Raw genomic sequence first — 27941 nt, 5'->3', positions numbered from 1 at the left:
AATATCTATTTAAAAAAAAAGAAATAAAATAAAATAACTGGACAGTGCAGGACAGTCTCAGCTGACAACTTTGTGAAAAAAATTACTTTTTCTTCTACGTCTCTTTCTTCTCCTCTTCTACCTCTGAAGGCTCCACCTGTGCTGCCCCCTGCTGGCCGTGTCTCAGGCCTGCAGCTGATCCCCTCAGCAGATTCTACTCTGACATGGGATTCAGGAACAAGGAGATCCTGCTGATCTGAGCCCAGAATCAGCAGATTGTTTTCTCCTGAATCGGCCCAAGTCACAGCAACGTCTCTTCAGAGTCCAGATGCTGAGGAGGAGATTGGGGTTCTGGACTCAGACCAGCAGGATTTCCTTCTGACTGAATTCTGACTTTTTGTAAATTTACAACTTTAATCTCCTCAGAATTTTCTGGGTTTTTTTTTCTCAGAAATTTGTGAGTTTTTTTTCTCAGAAATTTACCACTTTAATCTCAGAGAATATCCAAGTTTTTTGGTTGTTTCTTTTTTCTTTTTTCTTTTTTCTTTTTTTTTTTTTTTTTTGTAAATTTACAACTTTAATCTCAGAATTTCCAAGTTTTTTCCTCTGGCGGTGTAATTTTTTTGATCTCCCTACAGTGGCTGTGATTCGCTGTCGTACCCAGCTACAGTAACATGGTGGTGGAAAGTGACAGAAAAAAATGTCGCTCCTTTCTCGTTTCACGGCTTGGCGGAGCGTCACCTGATCGCCTGAAGGCACGAGCAGCAACAAGAACAATAATAATCATTTTGATGATGATACTGTACCCAGCATTTGCTCTTGCAAAGCTTTTGAGTCATACAAAGACCCTCTGACCAATCAGCAGCCAGTAAACTGTATTATATTTGAGGTGTTTTGAGGGGCCGTGTGAGGCCCGGGGCCCCGTGTGGCCCCTGTGCTCATCACTGTCCTGTCTGAGCTGATGTGTTTGTGTTTGTGTGTGTGTGTGTGTGTGTGTGTTTTTTCCTCTCAGGCAACTTTCAAAGGCTGGATGGACATCATGTACGCAGCTGTGGACACCACCAAGGTTATTACTGTTAATCAATCACTATCAGCAATCAATTATATTGCAGTCACTAGTAGTTCCACTTATTATTATGGTACTCCCATAATATCAGTTACTATTATAGTTAATTAGAATTAGAATTTGTCATTTTTACTGTTGTATTTATGTTTATCATTGAAGATGCTATGAATAAATTTATATTTATTTGATAAATACAGTTGCTACAATATTACAATTATTGCAGTTAGCACTACTGTTATAATTAGTGTTATCATTGCAATTACACTTATAATATACAGTTATACAGTTATCATAGCTTTAATTCCCTCTGTAATTACAGCTCATACCTTTACTAAAGTTGTTTTTGTTTCCAAGTACAGTCACAATTTTGTTGCTACCAATTGTATTATACAGGTAGTTATACAGTTACTGTTTCATTTGCTATTCAACTATAATTACAATTACAATTCCTATTATAAATTCCAGTTATTATTTCTATTACAGTTTGTATATTAAATTTAATTAATAAATGAATTAAATTCCAGTTGCTAGCTGCAGTGACAGTCAGTGTTACAGTCACACATCAGGCCTCCTCGGTCACCGTGTGTGTGTGTGTGTGTGTGTGTGTGTGTGTGCAGATAGAAGACCAGCCCTTCTATGAAGCAAACCCTTACATGTACCTCTATTTTGTCCTCTTCGCCATCTTCGGTTCCCTCTTCACTCTCCAACTCTTCACCGGAGTCATCATCGAGTCCTTCAGGCAGCAGAAAGCCAAGATAAGTCTCTCTCTCTCACACACACACACACACACACACACACACACAGAGAGAGAGTCATCTCGTCAGAAGCAGCACTGAGTAAATCAACATACAGTACAGGCCAAAAGTTTGGACACACCTCATTCAATGCGTTTTCTTTATTTTCATGACTATTTACATTGTAGATTCTAACTGAAGGAATCAAAACTATGAATGAACACATGTGGAGTTATGTACTTAACAAAAAAAGGTGAAATAACTGAAAACATGTTTTATATTCTAGTTTCTTCAAAATAGCCACCCTTTGCTCTGATTACTGCTTTGCACACTCTTGGCATTCTCTCGAATGTAAATAGTTATGAAAATAAAGAAAACGCATTTAATGAGAAGGTGTGCCCAAACTTTTGGCCTGTACTGTATGTTGTGTATGTATGACGAGTAATTTTTTTAATATAAAATGGGGTGTTAGTGGTTTCAAAGGAAGTTTTAACCCTGATATAAAAAAAATAAAAAAAAAAGATGGTAGTTTCAAAAAGTCGTTTTCTACAGGGACGTCAGGTTTGAAAAAATGGTCTGAGGTACACTATATTACCAAAAGTATTCGCTCACCTGCCTTTACTCAGACTATGAACTGAAGTGCCATCCCATTCCTAACCCATAGAGTTCAATATGATGTCGGTCCACCTTTTGCAGCTATTACAGCTTCAACTCTTCTGGGAAGACTGTCCACAAGGTTGAGGAGAGTGTTTATAGGAATTTTTGACCATTCTTCCAAAAGCGCATTGGTGAGGTCACACACTGATGTTGGTCGAGAAGGCCTGGCTCTCAGTCTCCGCTCTAATTCATCCCAAAGGTGTTCTATCGGGTTCAGGTCAGGACTCTGTGCAGGCCAGTCAAGTTCATCCACACCAGACTCTGTCATCCATGTCTTTATGGACCTTGCTTTGTGCACTGGTGCACAGTCATGTTGGAAGAGGAAGGGGCCCGCTCCAAACTGTTCCCACAAGGTTGGGAGCATGGAATTGTCCAAAATGTTTTGGTATCCTGAAGCATTCAAAGTTCCTTTCACTGGAACTAAGGGGCCAAGCCCAGCTCCTGAAAAACAACCCCACACCATAATTCCTCCTCCACCAAATTTCACAGTCGGCACAATGCAGTCTGAAATGTACCGTTCTCCTGGCAACCTCCAAACCCAGACTCGTCCATCAGATTGCCAGATGGAAAAGCGTGATTCATCACTCCAGAGAACGCGTCTCCACTGCTCTAGAGGCCAGTGGCGGCGTGCTTTACACCATTGCATCCGACGCTTTGCATTGCACTTGGTGATGTGTGGCTTGGCTGCAGCTGCTCGGCCATGGAAACCCATTCCATGAAGCTCTCTGCGTACTGTACTTGGGCTAATCTGAAGGTCACATGAAGTTTGTAGCTCTGTAGCAATTGACTGTGCAGAAAGTCGGCGACCTCTTTGCACTATGCGCTTCAGCATCCGCTGACCCCTCTCCGTCACTTTACGTGGCCTACCACTTCGTGGCTGAGTTGCTGTTGTTCCCAAACGCTTCCATTTTGTTATAATAGAGCTGACAGTTGACTGTGGAATATTTAGGAGCGAGGAAATTTCACGACTGGATTTGTTGCACAGGTGGCATCCTATGACAGTTCCACGCTGGAATTCACTGAGCTCCTGAGAGCGGCCCATTCTTTCACAAATGTCTTGTTTCACAGTCTGCATGCCTGAGTGCTTGATTTTATACACCTGTGGCCAGGCCAAGTGATTAGGACACCTGATTCTGATCATTTGAATGGGTGAGCGAATACTTTTGGTAATATAGTGTAGATCAGTGGATGGGATCTCCAGGTGTGCTGCTACTGTGGACACCTGGGTCATCAGTTCATCAGTTCTAGTCTGTTAGTTGTTTCCCTCAGCGTTCAGGTAGTGGGTCAGGTGTTTGATGTGCTGGTGTACTGACTGTTCTGTCTGCTGTGTGCACCTGGAGGAGGCAGATGTCTTCATGACGGAGAGCCAGAGGAAATATCACAAGGCCATGAAGAAACTGGGCTCCAAGAAACCTCTGAAACCTGTACCGCGGCCTCAGGTGGGTCAACCCGCTCTCCGTCCAGGTGTGATGAACCCCCACCCCTAAATTAGTGTTATCATTATATATATATATATATATATTTGTGTGTGTGTGTGTGTGTGTGTGTGTGTGTATATATTTAAGGTAAAAATGATATAATAACAAGTAAGTATATAAATGAAAATAAATAAAAAATTAAATAAATAAAATAAATAATAAAAAGGATAAAACGGGAGGGGAAAAAAGTAAAATAGAATAAATAAATATATAAATTAAGTACACAGGTAGATAAATGAATGGACAAACCAATAAACAATAAAGCTAGCAGTTTTCTGTCAACTGTCCTTGTCTCATCCAAGTAGGCAAAATATCACATTACACTTAAAATAAAATAAAACTGGCAAAATTTGTGTTGTTTCAAGTGAAAATTCACTTGAAACAACACAAATTTGTGTTGTGAAAATAAGCTTGAAACAAGTGAAAATTGTCTAAAAACAAGTTATTAGGTTCTTAGGTGATCATGTCTTATTTTAAGTGTAATGTGATATTTTGACTAGAAATAAGACATTTTGACTTGAAATAAGACAAATATTCGTGGTGAGATTTTGAGGTTTTGCAGTGTAATAACTGGTGATGAGGAGTACTTTGTATTTGAGGAGCTGAGAGTGTTATTTCATACTGGTTTAGATTTGGACTAATACGTCTGCTTTGTGTGTGTTTGTGTCCCGGCAGAACGCGTGCCAGGGTCTGGTGTTCGACCTGGTAACCAACAAGTGGTTTGAGATCTTTGTCGCGGTTATGATCTGTCTCAGCATGGTGGTCTTGATGCTGGAGACGGATGACCAGAGCGAAGAGAAAGAGGTGATCCTCTACTGGATGCATTTCTTCTTCATCAGCCTCTTCACTGTTGAGTGTTGTCTGAGGATCTTTGGGCTGAGGCGTCACTTCTTCGCTGACTGCTGGAACATTTTGGACTTTGTGGTGATCCTCATGTCCGTTGTTGGTGGGTTGGCAAGCGTCCGTCTGCTGATTGTTTTCATCTTGTCACTGTTGGATGGGAAGTAATTTTCTCCTTCCCTCCTCCCCTCCTGCAGGTCTTTTCCTAGCGGACCTCATAGAGAAGTATTTCATCTCCCCCGTGCTGTTCCGTGTGGTACGATTGACTCGAGTCTTCCTCGTCCTGCGCCTGATCCGTTTTACCAAGGGCATCCGGATGCTGCTCGGCACTCTGAAGAAATCACTTCCTGCTCTGCTCAGTGTCGGCGTCCTCCTCTTCCTCATCATGTTCATTTATTCCATTTTCGGCATGTACAGCTTCGCCTATGTCAAACATGGAGGCGCGACTGACGACATGTGGAACTTCGAGACCTTCGGCAACAGCATCATTTCTCTCTTCATGAGCACCGTGACAGGCACGTGGGACGGCATGCTCTTTCCCATCATGAGCACGCCTCCAGACTGCGACCCGTATCTGGGGAACCCAGGAACGTCTGTCATAGGGGACTGTGGCAAGCCGACGGCGGGCATCGTGTTCTTCTCCAGCTACGTCATCCTGACGTTTCTCATGGCCATCACGTTCATCACCATCGTCCTGGAGAGCTACAGGGAGTTGACAGAGGAGAGGGCCGAGCCACTGTGTGAGGACGACTTCGACATGTTCTACGAAAACTGGCAGAGGTTTGACCCGGCAGCTTCGCAGTTCATACAATACAGGCAAGTCCCAATTACATAACCCCAATGGTAATAACAAAAGAAGAAATTACATGCTAATTCTCAAGTTATCGCTAAAATGAAGGAAACTGGAGTAAATCAGGGATATAGCAGCCCAGTATCAAGGCAAAGTGTGTAGAAATGACTGGCTGGTTCACCACAGGAAAGTGTGTCGGTTTCATGGTTTGTGTCACCAACTTGGGCCAAAACCACCATTTCAGCATTGGGGGGGGCATTTTTGGAGTGCCTGAACATTGGGGGGGACTTGTACCTTTCAATGTATATGGCCGTTTGGGCCTTGTCACCAATGCATGAAAAATACAGGGTGTTATGAAGGAGCAGAAACATGATGTAAAGGAAGCGATGGAGTCCCCAGACTGAGGCAAGTGGAGGGGTGGACGGGTCAAACAAACAAACTTTGGCATGAGCGTCTCGGGTTCCAATCCAAGCCCAAGCAAAACCAAAGTTTGTTTTTAAAGTGAATACAACGCCCTTTGTCCTTAGACACTCACATCAGATAAGGAACAGTTCCCTTTAAAAAACCCTTTAATAGAATTAAACCTCAGGAAGAAACCTCAGGGAGAGCAACAGAGGAGGGATCCCTCCCCGGGTCGGACAGAAATGCAGTGGATGCTGTGTTCACAGAACGGTTCATTTGCTCAGCCGAGAAACCAGCAGTCTCACTCGAATCAGAACAACCAGACCAAAACCCCGCAGACGAGGCAGTCTCTCGGTTACCAATGAACTCCTGAGCGGGTCATTTGCGGCGTGGAAGTGAACTGACTGAGATCTGGCCTGGCTACAGGAAGCAACATTCGTTTTGGGCTGAAACATAACCTGCTTTTGGCTGGCAAAGAGAGCAGCACCAGAACTGATCTGCATAAGAAAAATGGATCCGTCTGGCGACTCCACTCGTCTCAGTTTAGACCATGAAAATACCAAACTGGTGAAAACAGCCAGAAGATGTTTAACACCAGGTGAAATTTGCAGTTAGTTGTCATTAAGCCTGGTTAGCAACTCTTCACATGTTCAGATCTCGAACCATGTAACTTCAGATGGACTGGCCTCACACCAGCCTGAGTCTGATTTTAAGGCTGTTGCTGTCAGGCTACTGCTGTCCACTGTGTTTGCTGTGTTCTACCTCATCCTTCCCTGATCTACTCTACTCTACTGTGAGCTATTTTTCCAGCCCCTGCTGGGGTATAAATGCACTCTGACTGTCTAATTCCATTCGTTTCTGATTTGCAGTGCGCTGTCAGATTTCTGTGACACCCTGCTGCATCCTCTGAGGATTCCTAAACCCAACGCCGTTAAACTGATGAACATGGATCTGCCCCTGGTGTCTGGAGACAAAATCCACTGTCTGGACATCCTGCTGGCCCTGACCAGTGAGGTAACAACAGATCTAAAGAGATTACACCTGATCTAAAGGGGTTATATCAGCTCTAAAGCAGTCATCTGAAGATGTTATAATAATGTTAAAGCTGATCTAAAAAGGTTACAAAAGATCTCAAGTGGTTGAAACAGATCTAAGGAGGTTACAATAGATTTAAAGAGGTTAGAGAAGATCTGAAGTAGATCTAAACAGGCTACAACAGATCTTAAGAGGTAACAAAAGATCCAAAGTGGTGACAGCAGATCTAAAGATGGTATAATAGGTTTAAAGATCAGATCTGAAGAGGTTACAACTAGGAATGGGAAACAGCAGGGGTTCCCCAATACTTCACAGTAAAACCTGTTTCTGGTATTTTGTCAGTTGTCTGAAGTTGTACATAAGTAAATAATGTGGTTGTATTCAGTTGGTGATATTTGACTATGTTTACATTTTACGCAGTAATATGGGAGGTGGTGGCTGATCCCTGATCTGTGGCATGACTTTAATTAAAGCATGCCAAACTGCCACCTCATCACTGTACCTGTGCATTTCAAATGAATGCCTGTCACCAGAGAAAGCCTTGCAGGCTGATGTAAGTAAGCTAGCTGCATGTACAGAGAGAAGTCCGTTCAGTGGCTGACAGTCAGTGTCAAAAAGACGTTACAGCAGCAAACCTCTGCAGCAGCTAACTAAAACCATGTCCACATGGAGACAGATTTTTTGAAAAAGCAACATTATTTAAACTAAAAAAAACAAAAATCTCTCTGTCCACATGAGAAAACATGGATCTTGTGGATGTGAGCTTGTGCAGAGAGGCTGAAGGCTGAATTATGGTTCTGCAGACACCAGACACAACGTGCAGGCAGTTGCTCCGCAGATGGTGTCATGCTTCTGCATCCTGTCGGTCTAGTACGCTATGCAATTCCCCGCCAAAACTGTAGGCGGGGTTTTTTTTTTTATAGATCTACATTGACCCTGTGACGTCTACGGGCATCTGGACGTCTTTTTTTCAATCCAAAATTAAAATCAATGAGTTGAGATCCGATCACAACAAAAGTTCTTTTAAAAATGGCACTGCTGTGGTACTACAGCAGGAAGCGAATTGATGTAGTTCGGTGGACCAATCATAGCTCTTGTGGTCTGCGTTGGGTTTGCGTAGTTCCAACACGTAGTTACATTTTTTGGGATGTGCGCGGCACGTCTGTGCGTCGGTCGCAGAGGGCCCGCAAGGGACGCATTTGCTACGCAAACCCTCTGTGCACTACGCATACACAAGAGCATAAACTAGGCTTGAGAAGTCACTGCAGCGGTTTGTTGACGTCCCACAGTTAGCTACAGATGCAAGAGCAAATCCGCTTCATAATGTCTTAACAACGTCCAAAACTGTAGGTTTATGTATAGTTGTGTGTCGTCAGCGTAGCAATGGAAGTTGAGGCCATGTTGACAGATTATTTCTCAGAGAGGGAGAATGTAAATGATGAACAGCAGTGGTCCAAAACCTGAACCCTGAGGGACACCATGGGAAATCACATCACATCACAACATGTCATATAATGTTACCTCACATCATGTCAGATCTCATCACATCACATCACATGTTTCTGTGTAGGTGCTGGGCGACTCGGGGGAGATGGATGACCTCAAAGCCAGTGTGAAGGAGAGGTTCATGGCCAACAACCCCTCCAAGGTTTCTTGTTCTTCTCTGTTCCTTCCTCTTCTGTCCTGTCTGATCACCAGTACTGAAGGGTTTTTCCACTCAAGAATCTCCATGAGGATTTGTTCACATGACATATTCTGCTGTCATTTGCCAGATAAAGTCCAGATCAGACTCCCCGAAAGCATTTTCTGCATCGAGTTAAAGACCTCGTTGGTCTTAAAAACCTTAGTGAATATATATTTTTAAAACAAAACACTTAACTGTGACATCAGTGGGAAAAAAAAAATTCTGTTTGGTTCCAGTTTCCTATGTTTTACTGTTATTTATCATGATTTAATATGTTATATATTAATATGTGAAATATACAATGACTTCCTTAACATTTCACCATATATGCACACAATATTTCAAACATTTCAAACTTTTCCAAAACTGTTTACACCTCATTTAATGCAAAAAAAAAAACAAACTTAGAGTAGTTAAGTTTGGTCCAAAGTGCTGCGTAGTGTAATACCGGGCCAATGCTCCTGACGATAGTGAGCTTATAAAGTTCAGTTGGTCTCTCTCAACAATCTAAGATGCAATACTCATCGATATGCAATATTAATCGATTTATTTCATGGTTTTGACATGGTTTTCTCACGTAGACGGCCGAGGCAACTGGTTTGGTTTCTACTTTTTCTGCTCTGTTTATTTCTGGCATGCATAATGTTGCCAGAAATTACCCTGTTAACTAATATTAAATAATGTAGCTATTTAATTACTTCATCAATGTAAAGTAACTTATTACATTTAATTACTTTTTTTTTTTTTTTTTTACAAATGTTTTAAACTGAAAAGTAGAACTCAGCACAAACAACAAACCGCCTAGACGTTGTCAGACCAGCTGCCTGGAGCCACACGCTTTGATCTGATTGGCAGACGAGAGAGAGAGGCGGTGCAAATTCAGCAAGAGAGCCAATCAGAAACAAGGCTCAAATGAATGGAGTCTGGATGTTGGGACGCTCCTACCCATGATGCTTTAGCTTTCAAATTTGTCCCAAAGGCTTTGTTGTCTGGAAATCTGCAGAGGAAGACGGTCCTGCACGGAGAAAAGATGCAAAGCAACACAACGAATGTTATATTCTGAATAGAGTTTTTTTTTTTACTGCGAGAATATATTCAGATGTAACATCACCAACATTTTGATTAGAAACTGTAATTTCATGCATTTTATTTTTCCATAACTGTAATGGCAGATCAAATGCGAAGCGAAGTTTTGAAACATTCATTTTGAAACATTTCAACTGAGGCGGAAAGTTGTGTAATTTGCGTCTTTGTGTCGACTTGGTAATCGTGCCATGATAAGAAGTTGCCTCACCTTTGGTCTCCACCCACAGTAACAGATTACAATTTCATGAATTTGTAATTTAGTTACATGTAACTAGTTACTCCCCAACACTGAATGTAGCCGATACCGCCACTTTCTGACAAAACTACGCTCTGCACTGCCTCAGTTATTCACTCCAAACCGCTTGATAGGATCTCGTCCAGTTAACTTTTTTCCTTTTTGCATTTTTCTTTTTTGCTTAATGTTAGCTTGACAGTTAGATGGAAACATGGCTGTTGTTTTAACACTGTTTGATCGAATAATAAATTAATGTTACTATGCACAGGTGTCATATGAACCAGTCAGCAGCACCCGGAGCAAGAAACAGGAGGAAGAGGCGGCAAGCGTCATCCAGAGAGCGTACAAGAAACACCAAGAGGAACCGAGGAAGCAGGGCAAGGAGGAACCTGGAGACATTCCTGCAGAAGAAGACGAGAAGCTCCCTGTCCTCCCGCCGGCGGAGGAGCAGTCCATCGCCTGAACGCACGGCGACAGGCGGCAGTCGCGAGGAGCTGCAGGAGGTCGACCGCTCCACAGGAGGCGCCTCCAACAGACCGAATCACCACAACATCACTAACAACAACCACAGTCACTTCCTGGTAGAAAACTGTCCGTTCATTTGATTTGCAGAGGCTTGTGAGATCAGGACATTTATGGTGATTTTCCACTAGCACCTACTCGGCTCTACTCAGCTCGACTCTACCTGACTCGACTCGGTTTCGGTGGTTTTCCATTACAGTTGAGTACCACCTCATCGTGGGTGGAGTCGTCATAGCAAGGCGGCCCCGCCACCAAGCACAGAAAAGTCTCCACCTCTTCATTTGACCATGGTACTGGTTTTCTTGCCATTTTCCAGCTTTGCCAACTTCAGCGATGATCAATTCACACGGTTGCTGTTGCTGTTTTTTTTTTTTTTTTTTTTTTAAACGCCGGGTTTGGTTTTCGTGAAGGAGTCCCTCTTGTGACGTCGCTCCCTGTCCAATCAGTGGCCTGTACTCCGTTTACGTCACATTTTCGGCTTGACTCAGCTCACTTGGAACCCCAGCCGAGTAGGTACTAAAATAGTAACTGGTACCAGGTACTACCACCTAATGGAAAACCTTACAAACCGAGTAGAGTCTAGCCGAGTCAAGCTGTGTAGGTACTGGTGGAAAAGGGCCTTTAGTTATTTCTGTGGTTGTGAATCGGCCCTGATCGTAAAGATTCACATATAAACACGAGGCTCTGGAAATCTGATGTGTCTGATGTGATGACGAGGATGATCCTTATGATTATTACTATTATGTGTTTCTGTATTCATTAGCCAGCATCTTTCATAAGTCAAACAGCACCATCTAGTGCCTGTCGGGCTAACTGTGAGTTTACAGCACACGTTTTCTCTTCTCTGGTGGAAATAGGAAAAGTCCGAGCCCTTTCTCCAGTTTTTACATAAACATAACAAGACTTTCCCATTTTCCTTTGAACTGAAATTACATCCCAGTAGTTGTTTTTTGTTTGTTTGTTTGTTTGTTTGTTTGTTTGTTTGTTTGTTTTTGCCTCCATTTGCTCCATGCCATTGAAATCAAATGTACACAATGCAAAGGTTTTCTACCAGGAAGTTATCCAGTAAGTAAACAGGCATTACAATTTGGCATTCATGCTCTACATATAATTTTCTTTCTACCTGTTACTATGGAAAGTAACCCTAACCCTGTAGAGCAACCCGTTTCCTGTCCAGGGAGCAACTTCTCCTTTTGGGGAAACCATACCAATCAAACCAACTTAACCCTAACACAACCATTTGATATTTTAACCCTCAGAGGAAGTTTCCCTGTGGCCTCAACGGGCTCCTGACCATCAGGACGTCCTGAGCGGGGAATCATCTGTGGATCTTTCATGTTTTACTCACTAATCCTAAACATAACATAGCCTTACTTACACTAATTATTACTAACATGTCACCATAGACAAGGTTATGGATAACTAATCATTAGACAAGGAACCACTAAGCCTACAGATCCTTGTTGTGTCAGAGGCACGATGGGACCTGCACCGCATCTGCCTTAACCCTCAACCTACCCCAAAGATCACCCAAACCTTTACAGCTCGCCCTCAGGCTGGCGGGTTCACATCTGCATGGAGGGCGTCGGCCGTGACTTTTGTCCGTTTTGCCTTCACTGAAGCCACGTGGTCGATGGATTTGTTCTTTGATCAATGGCCTCTCATTTTTAAAGCTTTTTAAATACGAAAACAGGTTTTGTGACTTATGATGTAGGCTACACTTGTATTTGCCTTTTTCCTGTAAAGAAGCAAAAGATCAAAAATAAAAGACAAATATTCCCAAATAATAAAAGGAAAAAAGTGTCTTCCTTTGTGAGAAAATGAGACTGAGGGTTTTCAGCGGCAGATATAAAGAAATATTCATGCGGGGCCAAAGGCTGTCATGGAAGTCTTACGGGGTGGAAGAGAGACAGACAGACAAACAGACACACAGATAGATAGATAGATAGATAGATAGATAGATAGAGATAGATGTGTTTAAATTGAATAAACTCTCTTTTCAGCTCTCAGATATTCCCATATGGATACCCACAGCTACTTCACGGTGGCCCATACCGACGACAACTCCGCTGTTAAGTGAGTATCAGTGTGGATGTAGGTGTGTGTGTGTGTGTGTGTGTCCACGTGTGTTGTGTGTGTTACTCGTATTCCTGTATTCTTCTGTCAGCTAGAAAACAGGAGAGACAGAAAGCAGTGACAGAGCTGCAGACACAGATTCAGTTTTGACACTCAGCAAGTAAATGTTTATACAGCAAAAATATATTTATATATATTTATCTATCCTCTATATCTGAGGGTGGAATTAACTACTTTTGCTTAGGATCCTTGATAAATATGATCAATGGTAAATTGATAGTTGATTAAACTAAAGTTAATAGTTAACAAACAATGAAATGCTAATGAAATGATGGTTATTTATTGTAATTTATTGCTGCACACCTTAAAACATTTTATATAGCATATCAAGTATTTATTAATTATTACCAAATGATTTGTAAACCCTGAAGAAGTCATTTGTATATATGGATATATGGAGCAGATATTTTATATCACTTTGTTAATGGTTAATAATTGTTAATAATTATAAGGAAATTCATAAGAAATTACTTGAAAGTTAAGAAAAAAAGAAAATTACACACACACACACACACACACACACACACACACACACACACACGTGTGTCATCTTTATGTGTGTTTATTGTTATTCCTTGGATGAGAGCTCAATCAGTGAAGAATGAAATTATTTCTCCATGGTTTTTCGTTGTTTGTTTATTATGGGATGTCAGTATGAGGGCACATGATGATGCTGTGTCGGTCATTTACGTGTTAAAAGACGTTTCCGATCCTCAGAACAAACATGAAGAGGCGGCGTTCAGTTGTCCTGCTGGAACAAACTCTGAACACTATGAACTTTTACTGCCCTGTTTTATTGATCTTATTCTGTTTTTGCTTTTTGTTATTTTTTAATCTTTTTAATTGTATTTAAATGTAGTTTTATTGCCGTGTGTTGCTTTTATGTTTTGTGTAAAGCACACTGAATCGCAGCGCTTCTGCCGTACAAATAAAACGTGCTTCGCCCTGCATCTCCTGTTTTAAGTTGTAATCGAGTCGGCTTCAGTGTCTGGGCCTGATGCCGTTCAGTCTGCTTGTTGCTGTGCTGCAGACAGGTGGCGCTGTTAGGGGGCGGCTGGGGGAAAAGTCCTTGATTAATCATCAGCGCCCACTGTTTTCTCTGCTGGTCTTTCTCTTTTATTTCTGAAGGGAAAACAGAGCTGAGGTGGACGAGAGGCAGCTCGACTGGATTCATTCAGTTTAATTCAGTTTATGAGTTACACACACACACACACACACACACACACACACACACACACACACACACACGTTCACTTAGGTCACTTTGGGTGACATTCCGTAGATTTACATTCAGTTCCTGGAGACTTACCCTAACCTTAAACTTAACCTAAGGTGACCCTAATCCTAATCATAACCTAATCCTAAATAATCCTAAATTTAACCTAACCCTAACCCTAATGTAATCAGATCTAATTCAGTCTGTGACAGTTACCTGTAAAAATAGATCTCAAGGTCTAGAGTCACCACACTTTCTAGTGATGCTCTGGTTCGAGAGTAAAGATAATGTTATCAAAATGTCCTGACTAACGCCTAGTAACTAATAAATCTTTGACTGTAAAAATTAATTGACTTAACACCAAGAATAAAGACACATACACAGTTTAACTCCTTTTGCTTTCTGTTCAGTTATTATTTAAACATTCAAACAACAGGCAGGCATGGAAGGGCGCAAGGGAGTAATTTTGCCTAGAGCGCCGACATAGGTAGAGCCGGCACTGCGGCCGGCCAATAGAGGGTGCTAGGACGCTGCCCCACCACTCCCAACATCCTGCAATAGACCTGAATAAAAACTACTTTGAAATATATCCTGTAGTATATTTTAAATGACCAATCCAGCAAGTTAAATATTATATAGTTAGTGACCACTTAATAAAATGTATGGGCTAATCTGCGACAAAATGTTAGTATAAAATGTTGTAACTTGGATATTTGCTGGAAACAAATCATTTTTTCATGGACTGATAGTTATACTCCTGCTGACTTCTCAGTCATTTTTAATCTAACAGGTGCCACAGTTTTCACAGATGTGTTGATTTATTAAATGTTCATTTCAATGTACAGATGCAAAAAAAATGACGAATTAATTAAATCAATGGCCTAGGAAAGTGATAAAGACTAAACAAATTGATAACGATTAATAGGCTAATTAATAACTGATAACATTAACATTAATAACAAGAACAAAGTTATAGCCGCACATCTCCGTGGAAAATCTGACAGGTACTGTCCGTGGTGCTGAATCTGCCTCAGCGGGCACTGTCCGTGGTGCTGAATCTGCCTCGGCGGGCACTGTCCGTGGTGCTGAATCTGCCTCAGCGGGCACTGTCCGTGGTGCTGAATCTGCCTCGGCGGGCACTGTCCATGGTGCTGAATCTGCAATGGTCTTGTAGACATTTGACGGCCCAAGACGTTGACCGGGCCGTACCGGCTTCATTTCCTGACCTCTCCAGCTGATCCAGCTCTTCACTCGTCACTCTCGCGTTTCTCTCCTTTTTCTCTTCTGTCTTGTCTTCCTCGTTCAGCCGTTTATCCAAACTCAGGTCGCTAAATAAATCAAAATTGATAACAAAACGGTCCATTATGCAGGCGAACAAAGCTGACAGCGGCTTTTGATGCGGGTTTCAGTGAAACGTTTCGTGTTGCCATGGAAACCACACAGACTCTGGCAATAAGATATAGGCGGAGTAATATTTTCAGTGATGAGGTATTTTTCATTTGAGCACAGCTAGCTGTGCTGTCATGCTCATCTGAGCGCATTCCAAATGTCTGATTGACCAGTCAGATTGCTCGGTCGGGTCTATGTGTTGTATAATGGTTGCGCGCGCATGCAAAACATTGTTTTGCTTCAAAGCAGGGCCGCCCCTCCCTACACGCAGAACACGCAGCTGCGTAGGGCCTCAAGATCCGTGGGGGGCCTCACTTTGCCCGCGGCAATGTCGCCCGCGGTACGCACGCGATGCCCGTGAGACTAGAGAACCAAGTCAGCCCAAGCCAGGAGGAGAGAAAAAATAGACCTGTAATCTGACACCCCACTGCACTCATTGCTGCAATGATTGACAGCAATCTGCATCTGACCAATCAGTGGTCAGGTGCACCAACACTGCTGCAGGTGAGGAGAAAGATGGCTTCTAAGAGGCATTTTGAATCTGGAGCAACTAAGAGGGAAAAAAAAAATCAAAACAAGAGAAAGCTCCTGCTTCACTTGAAGGTGGGTATGTTGGTGAGATAAATGTAACACTTTGTGGCCCCACATAAACACCTCAGCTGCTCCTCATAATGAGATAGAGGAGAGAGATGACTGTAAGTCTCTGTCATTTGCCTGCATATGCATTCACCTCTGTGAAAAAGGAGTGGTAGGTTCGTGGTCATTTTTTAGCTTAAGTTTATAGCCTATCAATCTATTCATCAATAAAGAAGGTCAGTTTAAGGCTATTTGAATTGAATTTATTTAATTTGTAACACACATGCTTGTTTAGTTCACTGACTTGTTTTCAGATATTCGCCAGGTTGAAGTTACTTTTTTTTTTAGGAAAACATCTTTTGTTAAAATTATTTTTTTAATTGATGACTATTTGAGACTAATTTATTTATTTATTCTAGTTTGAAGTTATTTTTTTAGTTGACTCATACAGTACTGCTTATTCCACTTACGGTACTTTGTTCTTAAAGAGCTTGTCAAGTTTAATGGAATGTCATTAAGCCGTCATTTTATTCCTATTATACATCTGGGACTGTGTGGTCGGCGGGAGGTGGCATGCCAAAAATCCGGTAATTTTTGAGTGTGTGTGTGTGTGGGGGGGGGGGGGGCTCCAAATAAAATGCCGCTTTGGGCCCCAATTTGGCCAGGGGTGGCCTTGCTTCAAAGCCACCAACATGAGAAGAAAATCAATTCATGTTGGGTCGGGATTCGCTTTTTTCCCCTCGGGATTTCCTTGCATCCATGATCATCTTGAGAGACTGACTGCTTGTGTCCCAAGCAGTCAGTCCATAATGGACCGTTTTGTTTTCAATTTTGATTTCTTTGGCGACCTAAGTTTGGATTAATGGCTGAACGAGGAAGACAAGACAGAAGAAAAAAAGGAGATATGCGCGAGAGTGAAGAGCTGGATCAGCTGAAGAGGTCAGGAAATGAAGCTGCTTGGGGCACAAGTAGTCAGTCTGAGGGGTACAATTATTGTCAGGGCACTACGGCCAGAGCGAGGGGCAACAACGGCCATGGCCGTCGTGGCCGTGGTATAATTCCCACCCTGTACACAGAACCTCAGCACAGGCCCGTTCTTCCCGCAACAGGTGCAGCTGCTCTGACAGGCCTGAGGCCCTGATCTGCTGCAGCAGGTAAACACTGAGGGAACCAGGTGAGTCCATGAGGCTGGACCCAGTCTGACAGGTGCTGCCACCCGGTCCCAGCCAGCAGGGGGCGCCACACGGCTTCACCTTAACTGGGAATGTTAACATGTTGAAGTGTGTTGTTCTTCAGGGTCGTGGCAGGTAAGTCACGGACGAGGGCGGAGCCTTTTCGCTCCAAAACTCACCTGGCAGCCGCCGCACTGCCAAAACTGGAGAAGGGGTGTGTGTGAGGTATCAGTCGTTCCTAAGGCCTAACCTGAACCGCTGACTCCAAAAAGCAGCTGCGCCCCGTTCTGGACCAGCCGCCCCCATCACAGGCTCTTGTGTTTGGTGTGTGTCCCCAGAAGACGTCAAACAGGATGAGTGGGTAGAGGTAAGCCTTTCCAGATAACAAGAAACTTCCAGTAAAACACAAGTACAACACGCACACACTCTCACACACACACACACACACACACACACACAGAGAGAGAGAGAGAGAGAGAGAGAGAGAGAGAGAGAGAGAGAGAGAGAGAGGGAGGGAGACATGGCAAGACAAGGCAGGATGAGTGGGCAGAGGTAAACATTTCCAGATAATATAAAACCTTTCATTGACATTTAATTGACATTTTATTGAGCCGCTCACAACACGGAGCAAATAAAGAGTGGAGCTTCACATCTGTGGCGCCGTGGCCTTGTTTTCCTCAGATTAGCACTAATGATGCTCCATTTTATTCCTCTGCCAACAGCCAGTCATTCAGCCAGAACATACATACACACACACACACACACACACACACACACATATTTGTGACTTTCTCTCAGCCAATTTGACAGACAACAGTTCTTCTGTTCCCCGTACTTTTGTTTTCTCCAGTGAGTCGTCTCATTTCCTGGAAACTTTGAGAGAACATTGACCCTGCACACCCCCCACCACCCCCTCACACACACACACACACACACACACACACACACACACACTGTCCACTGTTGGTCATTCTGCTTTTTATCTGCTCTGTCAGTACTACAGTTTTAATTTCTGGTGAACAACAGAACCTAAACCTCAGATTCTGAAGAAACCGAGTCCAGGAACTGCGTCCAGTTTCTCCAGGTTTTTGCAAAACCTGGAGACAATTCAAATCTGAACAACAAATGTCATGGCTGTTGCTTGGTTGTTTGCCCTGTTCTTTTTTTTTTTTTTTTTTTTTTTTTTTTTGTGTGTGTGTTTGACTGCTCTTATTCTCTGTTTTCTGTAAAGCGGCTTGAGTGGCATGTCAGACATGAAACACTAATAAAATGTATTATTAATGTTACAATTATCATCGTTATTATTAGTAGTAGTAGTCATAGGAGTAGTACTGTTATTATGATCATGATCCTTACATTTTGCAGGCCAGGGTAGACTGTGCTGTCTGTCTGTCTCTTCACACCAACACAGACCCAACTGTCTGTGTGTGTAGAGCCTGACTGTGTCAAAATAAGAAAAGAAAAGAAAAAGAAAGAAAAAAGAGAAAGAAGCTGGGGAGGAAAAGGCAGTGGGAGTGGCTGTTTGATATGAAACAGGACTCAGTCACATCTGCAGCAGAACCAGAGACACGGAGACAGAGAGACAGACCGAGAGACAGACAGGAGCGGCTGAGGCACAGAGATTAGATTAGATTAGAAAGAGAGACAGAGGGAGAGAGAGAGAGAGGGGGAGAGAGAGAAAGAGAGATGGAGGAGAGTCGCGAACCCACGCGGGGCACCGGAGGCTGCTGCAGCGGGAGGAGCGGGCCCGTCCGGAGGAGCAGCGGCCGGCTGAGGCTCGACGCCCCGCAGCTGTGAGTCTGATTCTCGGTTGTGGTTTCACGGTTTGATCCGGTTGATCGGCGTCTCTCACATCTCCGCTGGGTGGGGTGTGGCGGCGTAACTGTTGAGAGCGCACACACACACACACACACACACACACACACACACACACACTAAACTCTCCGTGCACACACATGCACGCGCGCTTCTCGATTGCCCAATCTCCGGCCTGAGCCTTGTGTCCGCTGCTCATTTGCATATTCAGAAATTCTTGCATGCGCTTACCTGAGAAAGTAGAGGCGCTTTCGAGCTGTTTTCAGTAGTTTAGTTTATTTGTTTATTTATTTTGTGCATAAATTATTTAAAGGCAGGAAAAACAATGAATATAAAAAATAATGCTCTCCATCATAACTGTGAGCCACTAGCAGTGTATGTTGGTGTGTGTGTGTGTGTGTGTGTGTGTGTGTGCGTGTGCGTGTGCGTGTGTGTGTGTGTGTGTGTGTGTGTGTGTGGCAGTCAGCTGCACAGGCGGAGGAGAATACACTGGAGGGAGGAAAGGCTGGACTTTATTGGAGTTTTATTTACGTCCTTATTTTTAATTTATAGGCCCGACAGGCCCTTTTACCCAAAACAACAGCGACTGAGTTACTACAGGATTATTACAGGAATATCACAGGAATATTCCAGGCGACAGTGTGAGAGTCAGGTGTCTCTTCATCTCCACTGACAGCACGGCGTTTTCTGTCAGAGGCGGAACAGCTTCATGTCCGACTATGAGAACCATGCAGACTCAACCCTTAAATTACATTGTTACTCCACACATGAGAGAGAGAGACAGACAGACGGAGGTTATGAGCGGTGCTGTACTGCAGCCTCGGGTGTGAACAGCCGAGCTCCTGCATGTGCATGAATGTGAAAGAGCGCACTGTCAGACTGACCTGCACGTCGCCCCGTCGTGGGTCATGTTCCACGTAGCGCTCAAAAATCTTGTTTTTAGATACATCCCATTCTAATTCTTCTAATTCTAATTACTTTTTATACTTTTCAAGAAAAAGGTGTTTTGTTTTAGCTGCTACCCCAAGTTTCCCTGGGTGGCTCAGAAATGACCAGGATGATTTCTTATGGAATCTCATGAGGACGTTTGATCCGTTCAATAGGCTATAGTGCCTGTTTACTGTTTACTTACAGTGTAGGCAGTTATCAAGACTATTTTACACATTATTTTTATATTGTATTATATCATATAGGCTAATGTCGATATTTTCGAAATGTTATTATTGTTGTTACTATCCACTGCATGAACTGTTGTGACAGTAAATTGATAACGTTGCACATTTATTACCACAGGTTGATTGAGTCCTCCTTTCATCACACTGTAGGCCTAACATCATAACACCGGTTGCGGGTGTTGGAAGGGGTGTCAGGAGACGGGAGGCAGGAGGCGGTGTGTCTTAAGCGGTGTGTCAGAGGCGCTGTGTTTGAGGCGCTGTGTCGGGAGACGGGAGAAGGTGTGTCGGAAGCGTCTCGGGAGGCAGGAGGCGGTGTGTCATGACAGGTGTGGGCTTTTACATAAGGTGAGGCACGCCCACTTCTGGTCATTGGGTCAAAACAGCAATAGCCTATGCAATGAATTGTCCACAGACTGAAAGTCAGTAATTATATAGAATAATAACATTTTTATGATATGACAGTGGCAGCAGCATAAAATGACTCACGGGCCGCATGCGGCCCCTGCACCGCTTGTTGAGTGGCTTGCGACTATTCCAGCGTGTGCATTCTATATTGTACATTGGTTAATATTGGTGTAGGCTACCCCTCTCTTGAGAAACTGAGGACTTGACCCCGCAGAGGTGGAGTCGGATTTGCGCCTGTGGCCTAATAGTTTTATTTGTGTGGTAGCCTATTGTTGAGGGCAGCTTGCTAACATTATTATCGGGCGGGTGGGTGTTACAGAATAGAACAAGACAGAGGCATAGGCTAAGGCTCATACAGGAGATGTGCTTTAGATGCTCTCACGGCCGCTGGCCTGCAGTGGAAGGCCACAGAGCAGGAGGGCTGCTAACAGACCCGAATCAAGGCCGGGCTTTAGGGGGCTGGGCCCGCCCTGAGCATCAGCTGGGCCCGCCCTGATCATCAGCTGGGCCCGCCCTGAACGAAAAGCAACGAAAAGCTTTTTATTTATTTTTTTATTTATTTATTTGACACGAAATGTTATACTACTGTCTCTTTAAGTTAAATCCTCCCTCTCTCTCTCTCTCTCTCTCTCTCTCTCTCTCTCTCTCTCTCTCTCTCTCTCTCTCTCTCTCTCTCTAAGTTAAATCTCCGTCACATTAAATCTCTGTGATCACTCGCGGGCTATTCTGCATCTTATTGGCTCACCTGATATTACTTTAACCAATCGAACTCCTCTGGCCTAAATCCTGACCAATCACAGCCAAGGAACGCACCGTTCATGTTCGCGTGCCGCGCGCGGGAGAGATTTAACGGTTAGTCTGTTTAAAAACTTAGGTCGGAGTGAATTAATTAGAAATATGGATGCTAAACAATTTTTAAATTATTTTAGCGAGAACAATGCCGGCCGCTTCACTGTGAGTGAGCCCTGAAGAGGCAGGAAGAAACATGTGAAGTCGGTTGGCTCTAACGCCAGATTACGGTGACGGTGTGGACTTGCTTTAGTTTTCTGACCTGCGAGCCTCCAGGCACAAGGTAGGCTACGGCTCTCTCTCTCTCTCTCTCTCTCTCTCTCTCTCTCTCTCTCTCTCTCTCTCTCTCTCTCTCGTGCAGTTGATCAATTTGGTCGTTTCATTCAAACGGTCCTATTCACAGGATAGAAATAACTCGATGTGTGCAAGTTTAGACATGGATATTTTGCTGATTGTATTGTTCATTATTGTTCTTTATTTTTCAAATGCTGCAAACCCTGTGTTGTTGACAGGTAAAGGTGAATCTATTGATCTGTTGATTGACATGACTGTGGAGTAAACCCTGCTGAGATGCAGCAGGTGAATGTGAACTCTGTGTCAAACATGATACAGGCCATGTTGGCGTCATCACTGTTTTTATTATTTGTAATAATGCGATTATAGGACTATTACCAACAAAATAAATTGTATAATCAAAATGTATTCATACTGTGGGCATTTCACTCTCAAAATATCAAAGTTTTTTGCTAGTATTCTCTCCCTTTCAGCGGAAACACATGAGATCTGACGGTAACTAGTCCTTGTCAGCCAACTTGGGCTGATCATGTTTTCTAGACATCGTGATTTCCCCAAACTGAGTAAATTCCACACACAGCAACACAAAACTGCTCTGCTAGCTCAATCATGTTGGAACTAGAATATCCGCTGGAAAAAATATTTTTTCATGGACTGATAGTTATACTCTTGCCGATTTCTCAGTCATTTTTAATCTAACAGGTGCCGTGACGACTCAGCAGAACAGATTTTGTCTCCAACCAACTTATATGAACAGTTATATTTAAATATAGGCTACTGCTTTCCAGTGTCGGTGCCACAACAAACATCTGTCTTTTCATAAACTCACCAGCAGATGTTTTATTTCAGCTGGGGGTGTGTCACTCAAATTTAACATCAACCCCGATTAATGTGGCTAAGCAGCAAAAGTAAGGACAGTAAGCAGTCACATTAAGGCTGAACAGAGTTATATAATTTCAACCCCACCTTTTGGGGGCTTTTAATAATCACCTTTTCAGGCTGTTATCAATTTACCTCTGAAATAAAGACGACGGTTTTCACAGATGTGTTGATTTATTAAATGTTCACTCAGTGTACAGATGCAAACAAATTGACAAATTAATTCAATCAATGGCCTGGGCAACTCATAAAGACTAAACAAATTAATAACGATTAATAGGCTAATTAATAACTGATAACATTAACACATTAATAACAAGAACAAAGTTACAGCCGCTGACTCCGCATTTCATTCTTTATTATAGAAATTTAAGCTCCATAAAATTCATGGAGGATCTTGTTCAGCTCTTCTTTCCTTACAGGTGAGAAATCAGCTGTTTGCTCGGTGTTTGTCAGGTAGTCTTGTAGACATTTGACGGCCCAAGACGTTGACCGGGCCGTACCGGCTTCATTTCCTGACCTCTCCAGCTGATCCAGCTCTTCACTCGTCACTCTCCCGTTTCTCTCCTTTTTCTCTTCTGTCTTGTCTTCCTCGTTCAGCCATTCATCCAAACTTAGGTCGCAAAAGAAATCAAAATTGACAATAAAACGGTCCATTATGCAGGTGAACAAAGCTGACAGAGGCTTTTGATGCGGGTTTCAGTGAAACGTTTCGTGTTGCCATGGAAACCACACAGACTCGGGCAATAAGATACAGGCGGAGTGATATTTTCAGTGATGAGGTTTTTGTCATTTGAGCACAGCTAGCCGTGCTGTCATGCTCATTTGAGCACATTCTATACGTCTGATTGACCAATCAGATTGCTCGGTTGGATCTACGTGTTGTATAATAGATATTTCATATGCATGCGCTGTGCAATTTGAGTTCTGCTGCGTTAATTGACCCTTGTCCATACCAAGAACCCCACCGCACGTTACTGTCTATCTATCTATCTATCTATCTATGTGTCTCTGTCTGCCTAGATAGATAGATAGATAGATAGATAGATAGATAGATAGATAGATACGTATACTTTATTGATCCCAAACTGAGAAATTCCCACGTTACAGCAGCATCATCAATAAAAAACATAAAATTAAAATTAAGAAGTATATACAATAGAGACTAAATATACTAAATATATACACTAAAGACAATAAGGGCTAAGTATATACAATAAACTAACCTAAGAATATGAGATGTTGAAATGTGAGATATACCGATGGTAATAATAAATATGAAAAATAAAATATACAGATAGTAGATAGGACCAGGACCCTGCATACAACAACATGATAATAATATCAATGTATTTTATTTGTAAGGCACATCTCTCACCCTGAGGCTCTACAGAAGATAAAACAACAATCAAAATAAAAAATATTTCGTGTAAAAAAATTGACCTCCTGATTGTGTCACCACTTTTTTTTTTTTAAACTAGAAACTGTTTTTTTTTTTACATCTCTTGCAAATGCAAATAATTCTTGCAAAAATCTTTAGACTCTCTATACACTAGACACACACACACACACACACACTGAGCTTTCCGTGTGCTTCTCTATTGCCCAATCTTCAGCCTGAGCTCTCGGACAGAGCCTTCTGTCTGCTGCTCATTTGCATGTTCATAAATGTTTGCATATGCTTACCTAATGAGGATTTGGAAGTAGAGGCACTTTTTCAGTCGTTTATTTATTTTGAAAAAGTGGAATAAATTATTTAAATGCAGAAAAAACAATGTGCAGCTGTCTCTTTACAGTTTTTTCCCTGATTGTGTCACCACTTAAAAAAAAAACTAGAGGCTATTTTTTTTGTTTGGCAAAACTACATCTCTTGCAAAAGCAAACAATTCTTGCCAAACTCTTTAGACTCTCTAGACACGACACACACACACACACACACACACACACACACACACACACACACTGTTATGTCCCTGGTCTGGGGGAAACCAGGACACAAAATGTTCAGCCGCCTCTCCCCTCACTTCCAGAACTGGAAACAACAGCCTTACAACACATCAGATTTTTATAAGCAGCTGCTCTTTTATGTTTCTGGCTTCAGAGGTGAGCACGGCACAAAACACCAAACTAAACTTCCCTGTCAAAAAAACAATATGGAATAAAGACAAGGCTCAAAACACATGTGAAAGAAAAGGGGCCTTTCTCTCTGACTAGAACTGCTGCTTGAAAATGAACAAAGTCCAAACAAACAAAGTATTTACAGGTCTCCAGTTACAGAGTCATCTCTGTTTACCAAATTACCAAATGTCACCTGGGCAGGAAAACACCACACACTGACTGGGTTGCTCCCTCTGGTGTAAATCACAAAACTCAACAGAGAGGAAGAGAGAGAGAGAGAGGGCGGCACCAGCTGGTGTTTAAATCCTCCAGGTGACCAATCAGCAAACAGCAAACCCCTCAGCTGATCCAATCAGAGACGTCTGTGTATTCAGAATGAAACACACTGTCAGAAAAAACAGGAGGAAAAGTTTTCCTTTCAATAAAAGCACAGAAGAAGAAAACAAAAACATTTGTTGGAAAAGCCGCTGAGCATCCTGCTGTGTGTGTGAGCGTTATGGTGCCAGGCTGCTGCTGCGGTGCTGTGATGTGGTGATGCTGTGATGCGGTGATGTGATGATGCTGTGATGTGGTGATGCTGTGATGCTGTGATGTGGTGATGCTGTGATGTGGTGATGCTGTGATGTGATGATGCTGTGATGCTGTGATGTGGTGATGCTGTGATGTGGTGATGCTGTGATGTGATGATGCTGTGATGCTGTGATGTGGTGATGCTGTGATGTGGTGATGCTGTGATGCGGTGATGTGGTGATGCTGTGATGTGATGATGCTGTGATGTGGTGATGCTGTGATGTGATGATGCTGTGATGCTGTGATGTGATGATGCTGTGATGTGGTGATGCTGTGATGCTGTGATGTGGTGATGCTGTGATGTGGTGATGCTGTGATGTGATGATGCTGTGATGCTGTGATGTGGTGATGCTGTGATGTGGTGATGCTGTGATGTGATGATGCTGTGATGCTGTGATGCTGTGATGCTGTGATGTGGTGATGCTGTGATGTGGTGATGCTGTGATGCGGTGATGCTGTGATGCTGTGATGTGATGATGCTGTGATGCTGTGATGTGGTGATGCTGTGATGTGGTGATGCTGTGATGCGGTGATGTGGTGATGCTGTGATGTGGTGATGCTGTGATGCTGTGATGTGATGATGCTGTGATGTGGTGATGCTGTGATGCTGTGATGTGGTGATGCTGTGATGTGATGATGCTGTGATGTGGTGATGTGATGATGCTGTGATGTGGTGATGCTGTGATGTGATGATGCTGTGATGTGGTGATGCTGTGATGTGATGATGCTGTGATGTGATGATGCTGTGATGTGGTGATGCTGTGATGTGATGATGCTGTGATGTGGTGATGCTGTGATGTGATGATGCTGTGATGTGATGATGCTGTGATGTGGTGATGCTGTGATGTGGTGATGCTGTGATGCTGTGATGTGGTGATGCTGTGATGTGGTGATGCTGTGATGTGATGATGCTGTGATGTGGTGATGCTGTGATGTGGTGATGCTGTGATGCGGTGATGTGGTGATGCTGTGATGTGGTGATGCTGTGATGTGGTGATGCTGTGATGTTGTGATGCTGTGATGTGGTGATGCTGTGATGTGGTGATGCTGTGATGTGATGATGCTGTGATGTGGTGATGCTGTGATGTGGTGATGCTGCGATGTGATGATGCTGTGATGCTGTGATGTGGTGATGCTGTGATGCTGTGATGTGATGATGCTGTGATGTGGTGATGCTGTGATGCTGTGATGTGATGATGCTGTGATGTGGTGATGCTGTGATGCTGTGATGTGGTGATGCTGTGATGTGATGATGCTGTGATGCTGTGATGCTGTGATGTGATGATGCTGTGATGTGGTGATGCTGTGATGCTGTGATGTGGTGATGCTGTGATGTGATGTGGTGATGCTGTGATGCTGTGATGTGATGATGCTGTGATGTGGTGATGCTGTGATGTGATGATGCTGTGATGTGATGTGGTGATGCTGTGATGCTGTGATGTGATGATGCTGTGATGTGGTGATGCTGTGATGTGGTGATGCTGTGATGTGATGATGCTGTGATGTGGTGATGCTGTGATGTGGTGATGCTGTGATGTGATGATGCTGTGATGTGGTGATGCTGTGATGTGGTGATGCTGCGATGTGATGATGCTGTGATGCTGTGATGTGGTGATGCTGTGATGCTGTGATGTGATGATGCTGTGATGTGATGATGCTGTGATGTGGTGATGCTGTGATGTTGTGATGCTGTGATGTGGTGATGCTGTGATGTGATGATGCTGTGATGCTGTGATGTGATGATGCTGTGATGTGGTGATGCTGTGATGCTGTGATGTGATGATGCTGTGATGTGGTGATGCTGTGATGTGGTGATGCTGCGATGTGATGATGCTGTGATGCTGTGATGTGGTGATGCTGTGATGCTGTGATGTGATGATGCTGTGATGTGATGATGCTGTGATGTGATGATGCTGTGATGTGGTGATGCTGTGATGTTGTGATGCTGTGATGTGATGATGCTGTGATGCTGTGATGTGGTGATGCTGTGATGTGATGATGCTGTGATGCTGTGATGTGGTGATGCTGTGATGCTGTGATGTGGTGATGCTGTGATGCTGTGATGTGGTGATGCTGTGATGTGATGATGCTGTGATGTGATGATGCTGTGATGTGATGATGCTGTGATGCTGTGATGTGATGATGCTGTGATGTGATGATGCTGTGATGTGGTGATGCTGTGATGTGGTGATGCTGTGATGCTGTGATGCTGTGATACGGTGATGTGGTGATGCTGTGATGCTGTGACAGAGTGATGGCTCAGTACCCGCTGCCGTGTCTCCAGCAGGAATGGAATTAATCCAAATAAGTGCTAAATGTTTTTATCCAGGCAGCAGAGCCACCACAGCTGTGTGTCCAGCTGCATCTGAACCAGAGCAGCAAAAACCATTTAAAACACATTAAAACCAGTTATAATCATGTAAAGGTCAAGCTGAAAGGGACCTCATAAAGACATATTATCAAGGACGTTATGGATGATATGAAGGGACATAATGGATGTTATGAAGCGATCACAGATATCACATCCATTAGAAAGTGATAACTTGTTTTGACTGTGAGGATTTGTTATATAGAAGAACATCTTATTATTTTTTTTTTGTTTGTTTGTTTTCCAGAGGTACTTCAGGCCTAAACAGCAGAGACATTAAGGGCTTTATGAGTTATTTTCAACAGAGGAGCTAAAAGGAAGTTTCCGTGTGTTCTGCAGAGATCCAGTCACAGAACATCTTAGAGCCGAACACATGTGACAAGAAGGACGAAGAGCAGCGTCTCTGTCTGTATCATGAAGCTAAGAGGATAAGGTTTGCTTTTTTCTTTTCTTTTTTTCTTTTATCTTGGCTCAGGGAAAAACCAAAGTGCGAGTTCCAGATGAACAGGATGTGATCTGTCACGGAGGATT

The 27941-nt window shown here is 43.1% G+C and overlaps 2 protein-coding genes across 3 annotated transcripts in view; both read left to right on the top strand.

The window, feature by feature from the left end:
* LOC115363490 (sodium channel protein type 4 subunit alpha B-like) overlaps positions 1–10725 on the top strand; it is a 47179-nt gene extending 36454 nt beyond the window's left edge. For both annotated transcript variants that reach the window (XM_030057742.1, XM_030057741.1), the window contains exons 24-31: positions 992–1045; positions 1663–1800; positions 3771–3875; positions 4590–4860; positions 4952–5570; positions 6816–6960; positions 8552–8629; positions 10255–10725. In XM_030057742.1, coding sequence (XP_029913602.1) covers positions 992–1045; positions 1663–1800; positions 3771–3875; positions 4590–4860; positions 4952–5570; positions 6816–6960; positions 8552–8629; positions 10255–10449 — 1605 coding nt within the window. In that variant the 3' untranslated portion in view covers positions 10450–10725. The remainder of the gene's footprint in view (positions 1–991; positions 1046–1662; positions 1801–3770; positions 3876–4589; positions 4861–4951; positions 5571–6815; positions 6961–8551; positions 8630–10254) is intronic.
* Positions 10726–18654: 7929 nt separating this feature from the next.
* LOC115363489 (sodium channel protein type 4 subunit alpha B-like) overlaps positions 18655–27941 on the top strand; it is a 57828-nt gene continuing 48541 nt past the window's right edge. The window contains exon 1 of the mRNA XM_030057740.1: positions 18655–18790. Coding sequence (XP_029913600.1) covers positions 18684–18790 — 107 coding nt within the window. The 5' untranslated portion in view covers positions 18655–18683. The remainder of the gene's footprint in view (positions 18791–27941) is intronic.

The sequence above is a fragment of the Myripristis murdjan genome, chromosome 8 (assembly GCF_902150065.1).
Source record: "Myripristis murdjan chromosome 8, fMyrMur1.1, whole genome shotgun sequence".
NCBI classification, from domain to species: Eukaryota; Metazoa; Chordata; class Actinopteri; order Holocentriformes; family Holocentridae; genus Myripristis; species Myripristis murdjan.
The sequence above is the reverse complement of the archived record's forward strand: the minus strand, read 5'-3'. Positions and strand labels throughout refer to the sequence as shown.